Source organism: Balearica regulorum, chromosome 2 (genome assembly GCF_011004875.1).
Source record: "Balearica regulorum gibbericeps isolate bBalReg1 chromosome 2, bBalReg1.pri, whole genome shotgun sequence".
NCBI classification, from domain to species: domain Eukaryota; kingdom Metazoa; phylum Chordata; class Aves; order Gruiformes; family Gruidae; genus Balearica; species Balearica regulorum.
Window position 1 is genome coordinate 58,317,612 of NC_046185.1, and position 6,000 is coordinate 58,323,611.

General features: G+C 45.0%; 1 protein-coding gene across 2 annotated transcripts in view; it reads right to left on the minus strand.

Moving 5' to 3' along the window:
* Positions 1 to 5,107, minus strand: part of PTPN2 (protein tyrosine phosphatase non-receptor type 2) — a 30,421-nt gene extending 25,314 nt beyond the window's left edge. For both annotated transcript variants that reach the window (XM_075744504.1, XM_075744503.1), the window contains exons 1-2: positions 4,896 to 5,107; positions 1,485 to 1,575 (exon numbers count right to left, since the gene is read on the minus strand). In XM_075744504.1, coding sequence (XP_075600619.1) covers positions 1,485 to 1,575; positions 4,896 to 4,964 — 160 coding nt within the window. In that variant the 5' untranslated portion in view covers positions 4,965 to 5,107. The remainder of the gene's footprint in view (positions 1 to 1,484; positions 1,576 to 4,895) is intronic.
* Positions 5,108 to 6,000: the final 893 nt, after the last annotated feature.

The following is a 6,000-nucleotide window of genomic DNA, read 5'->3' on the forward strand; positions in this document are numbered from 1 at the left end:
AGCAGACCTGGGACACGTAAGTCCCTCTTAATAGATCAACAAAAGTCCAGCAGAGGCCTATCTCTCCTTGCTGAGCACACAGCGGAATTTAGTACACCTTGACTAACTTTAGACATCTTCTTCAGAGCTGTACATTTCTCAAATAGCCCATACTAGGGAATGCCATGCAGATACAGCAAAGAGGCTGTGTGCTGAACTCGTAAATTCAGCTTCATCAGAGTGCGGTATTGAGATTTAGCATTAAGCCAGACTGGATCCATCTGGTGAGAATACACTGTGCAAGTTAGCGTTCTGGCAGCAGTCTAATGAACGCTGCATCTGACCAGCATGACTCAACCCGAGACCCTTTCCGTGTAATTTTGAGAAGTGCTATGCACATGCTGTTACCACAACTTTCAACTGGAAACAAGGAGTTCAGCACTTCTCCAAATCTTACAATAGGTATTCAGATTAGATTCGCAAACAAAAAGCCCCAATACACCAGCAACACTTCAAAAATTCTAGATCCAGTAACAAGGTGGCTTTTATGAGCCTTTGGTGCTCTGGGGAACATTGTACTAAAGTGCACAAACATTTAACCTGTTTCAACTTCACTATTTTGTAGAAAAATGAAAGCTGTACTAAATTTTTTCCTACTCCTTTTGAAAGGGATTTATGATAGCTTTCTCCAGTTATAACTACATATTAGTAATCTTTTGCTCACATGTCTTTTTACAGCAATTTTGGATCACAGTTTCTAAAATAAATGCTGTTAGGAAAAAACACAACACTCCAGTAGCAAAGAAGCTGGTAAAAAATAAAAAAAAAAAATAAAGCTGTCTTCACCTGAGATGTAAGATCGTTATGTCATAAAGATCATTTTATGGCAGTTAGTAAAATACAAAGCACTCCGTACCATATCTACTTGCATTAAGAGTATTAAAGAACAACTTCATGTGTACATTCTTCCAAACAGACAAAAATTTTAAAAATCTATTTTTATAAAGTATTTTTTAGAGCAACAGTAGAAATCAAGTGGCATTTATCCACACAATCTTATAAATGTGCAGATTCACTTCGCCCAAAAGGAAACTGTTTGTCTTAGTCCAGGCTTATTAACTTAATTTCTGTGCTGAGATGTTGACTTTTATAATGACAGATAAAGCAGTACTAAACAAGTAATTTCCTTGTGAGAAAAATATTTTAAAAGTATTATTTTGCAGCTCACAAACATTTACCTATATACTAATAACTATAATTTGCAATCATCTCTTGTTCACCATTCAGCACAATGAGTTTAACTCACCAACTTTTCTCCCTTCTGTTCTACACATTTGTGTCTGTGTTACAAAAACCCACATTCATCACAGGATACATGGCTACAGAAATAAACAAAATACAAAACCTACAACGACCATGATTTATTAGCTACAGTATTTAAAAGTAAACTGGATAAGCAAAAAGTCTAGAAAGGTTACTGCAATAATTACAAAAAAGATACTCACATGGACTAACATCTCTGTATCTGTTTCGATTTCTGTTTTCTGGGTATTTTGCAACTTTATGAGGGTAGTCACTGGATTTATGTCGAATTTCCTTTAAAAGACAAAAAAAATGCAACTTACTTATAGCCAGTAAGCTGACTAGGTTTAGTGTTCTACACATCCTATTGTAAGACTCTCAAGCTTACTCATCATTCATTAATCAAGGTTGTTAATAATTAACATTTTTAAATGAACTTTTACTATACCTAGAGTTATTTTCACTCAGAAAACGTGTCTCATTCTTGGCCAAGCTGTTGCCATTTAGATCTTCCCACACTTGGCTAACACCACTAAACTTACATAAGCACAATTTGGTAAGTAACTGATGTAGCAGGAACAAAGGGGGAGGAAACACATATTTATTATGCTTACAGTTTACCTCAGACTTGCATGTTATCTCCCACAGTAATAAGAGGCTCGGATAGATAGAACTAACAGCAGTACACTGCTAGCTCCTTTACACCAACTAGCAGCATAAATCCCCAAGAAGCCACAAGATTACTCTTGGGGTTCAACTGATATAGCTGCAGTAGTTAAACATGATCCAATATGAAGGAACAATTCTAGACTCACAAATATCAATGTGAAATCACAGCCTGCTTCTCCCCAGGCATTAACACAAACCTTTCAATAGTCTGCATTTGGAAGATACTCAAACATACTCATTTATACACTATTTTAAGGAGCATACTGTTCACATACTCTGAATGTGCAGGTTTGGGGTTTTTTTTGCCTCTGAGTGTATCTTTTCCACAACTTCACTAAGACACACAGATTTACCTTATGCAGACAACTGAAAACACAGGTAAAGTGCTATTAACGAGCAGCCTCCAATGAACTGAACTACCCCTTTATCTCTGTACTGATGCCGTCTCAGCAGACACGTTGTACCATACAGAATTAACAGTATTTTGAGTTCTCCTTTTGTTTTTAGATGATGTTACTACATGTGATCATTATAACCCCAAGAGCATTTAAACTTCTCTTTACAACTAAGCATTCTTTGGTCTTCTCTATGTTTCCACTATCTTCTTTGTCTTCTCAAACTTCCCAAATAGTCTATACATTCCCAGACAATGAACACAGCCAACAAGGACTTCAGTGGAAATCCAAGACACACAGGAAGCTCTATTTTTTTAGCATCTGGTGTGCGACGTTACTTAAGTGCAGTGTCAACCTGTAAAGAACCTAAACCACAATGTGAAGCAGTAACTGTCAAGCACCAATGCTCTACATATTTGTATAAAAATCTCTTGCACTATCAGACAATCAGGTTTTTTTTATTTTGATACAGCACACTGGAACATGTCTTCTTCTCTAGTTTATATGGCTTACAAGCTTTGGGAGCAACCATGTGCACGTTGAGTACATCCACCTGGCAGGCATTCCTAAACAAGTTCCTATGAAATGTAAATTCTGTATTACTCCATAACAGAATGCAACATATTTTTGCTTTTTAAAAGCACTGGCATCCTCTGTGCACAGAAACAGATCTGTAATTTGGCCAAGAAACATTAAAACAGCTAGAAACACTACTACAGTGATAGAGAGAGGAGGGGAGGGGCTTGCTAAAAAGATTAAACCTAAGGAAGTTTAATGACTGGTTCTAAAAATCAGTTTTCCCACATACGATCCAGACGTCACAAACTGGAGAAACAAACCTGGTGCCAGATGTAATGTAAGGCATATTACACAAGAAAAACTTGCATTAAAAAAAAAAAAAGAGAATTATTTATTCAGTCATTGATTCAGATTGGATAGGAGCTCCAGGAGTCAACATAAATATTCCAAGCTCCACAGGATTTTACCACAAGTCTTGGCAAATTCATGTAACTGAACGGCAAATATACAAAACTGGTCTCAGCAAGAGTAATAAAAATAAAAACCTTAATACTCGATTATTTTTTTCTTCAGAGAAACTTACACTTCTCAGGGCAAGTACATTATACAACACTATCATAAGAAAATACCTCCCTGAACAAAAACTCTGTAAAAACAAATAGTCGGCAATTAGAGTATTTTCTACAAGTTTGTGCTACGAAAAATATAATTTGCTATTTTCTCTTTATGGTTTTAAGCAGATCTGTATTCTCTGGTTTTAATATAAAACAAATGTGTTAAGCGCCCTGAAAAAATCCTGACTTTGCAAAATCTACAAAATCAGGGAAAGAGAAAATTCTAATATAAAAAGCCTTATTAAAAATATTTATAAGCATAGCTGTAGTAAAACTAGGAAATCCGTATAAAAAGTTTAGCAGAGCTTAATATACAATTTTCTATTCAGTTTACTTCTCCGTGTACAACTAAATAAAAGACTTGGGAAAGCTAACTTGTTCAGTCTGGATACACCAGATGTAACGTGTACACACTTTTCTACCTCATGTAAGATACTGATTGCAGAATTCTTCCCTTAGACTTTTGTCTCATTAACTCAGCACAGTTTATTTCTGCTATTCCCTGTTAAATTCAAACCTCAGTTCTGTAATACATTATCTCTAGATATGCATTTGAAATACACATAAATCAAATACACTGCTAGTTTAACAGAGAAAAAACACAACTTAAAGTTAGTAAAGAGGATTTCCAGTTTGGGTTGGTTTTCCTCATTTGTGAAAGCACACTGTAAAATACATTCTGGCTCAAATAACTGCTCTAGTATTACAAGCTTATACTTATGGAACTGACCCAAAGACTACTGTCGTTGCTTCTAGAGAAAAAGGGCAAGCAAGCGGCACATTTTCTGAGAGATAACCGTGCAGGCCTCCCGCGGACGCCACGCAGGTGAAGGCGGCGGTAACGGGCGGCTGACGAGGGTGAGCGAGTGCCTGAGGAACCGCTGCGCGGCGGTTTCAGGGGCAGAGCCGCGAACCCACGGCCGACGGCAAGCCTTGGCCGGATCGATATTATCAGGCATAACTTTCCACTCTGCCTGGAAACCGTGGGGAAAACACGCTCGCCCGGTTCAGATCGGGCCGCTCGGTTAAGCGTCTAAAGCGGCCACTGCCCTCCGCGCCCCGCCGCCAGCACCCGGCTGAGGGGCCCCGGCCACCGGCGAGCCAGCGCAGGCGCAGTGCGCCGCCAGCACCCCCGCCGCCAGACGGCGCGCAGGCGCACCAGCAGAGCACGCCGTACAGCGCCTGCGCACTACCACCTCCCCCGCAGGGAGCAGCGGCAGCCGCCTGCCGGGAGCATGCGCAGCGCCCGTCCGCAGTTTCGCTGCGTGCACCTGAAAACGAATCGTGGCCCAGCGACTTCCGCTCCCCGCTGAGGCGGCACATACCGGCAACGCGCGCTACCGGCTCGCGGCGCTCTCCCCGTCTTCCCCTCCTGCCTTCTGGCTGGGGCAGAACCGGAGAGACCCCCTTCCCTTACCAGATAACGCGCCTGCCAGTCGTTAGTGGCATCGATCTCCTGGAACTCCTGCTCGATAGTGGCGGACATGACGGTGGCGGCCAGAGCGCGAGCCTGTCCGGAGGCCGGCAAGCTCCCGACCCCTCGCGCGCTGCCCACCACACAGGAGCGGCGAGCTCGCACATACGCTCGCAACGGGTCCCGCTGCCGCCGGCGCCAGGCGCATGCGCGGCGCTCGCCTCCGCCCACCGAGGGCTGCCGAGACCACGCCCTCAGGGAGGAGGGAAGCACCTGGGGTGACGGTACGGGGCGGTGGGAGCGAGGAAGGGGAGGGCTGGGGGGGGGGGGAACCGCCCTCAGGTGGACCGGGCGCTCGGACATGCCGCCCCCCTCCCCCCCCCCCCGCCTGCGCCCCGCCTTCAGCTGCTTGTTCTAAAAAGCAGAAGTACGAAAATACGAACGTGCCAGACACAAATCACGGCAAGGCTTGCCAGCTCAAAAGCAGAAATGCGGAGAGGCGGGACGTCAGCCGCCCTCTGCGATTGCTACAAGGAGAAAGCCCCTTAGGAAACAGCTTCGCAAGCGCCTAGCAAAACTAAAGGTCACGCGGAGTTTAGCAAGGGCTGCGTTGCTCAAGCTGCAGGGGAATCTGCTGTTCAGCTCAGCCTAATAGAGAAGTGCCTGTAGCCCTTCACACCTCAGCACAGATTGCTGATCAACGTACGGCGATTTAAAGATGCGCCGTGTTAATTAGTACCGCAAACGGGAAGACATTAAAGCGCCGGCCTCCCTCCTCACATCCCAGCCGCCTCCTCTCCGTGGAGACCCTGTCTCGGACGTAACTCTGGGGCCCCCCTCCCCCTGCAGCGGGCTCTTCCCCACCCCCAACACGCCCCCTCACGAAGTGAGAGGTTTCACGGGGAACATTTTGATCTGCGCTCTCCCACCCACGAGGACCTCCGTCCCACGCCGCTTCCCCCGCCGCTCCCCTCACACACACAGGCCCGCTGTGCCCGCCCCCTGGCGGTTAGCCCCGCCCCCTGTGCCGCCCCTGGCGGTTAGCCCCGCCCCCATGCCGCCCCCTGGCGGTTAGCCCCGCCCATCCGTGCCGCCCCTGGCCGGGGCG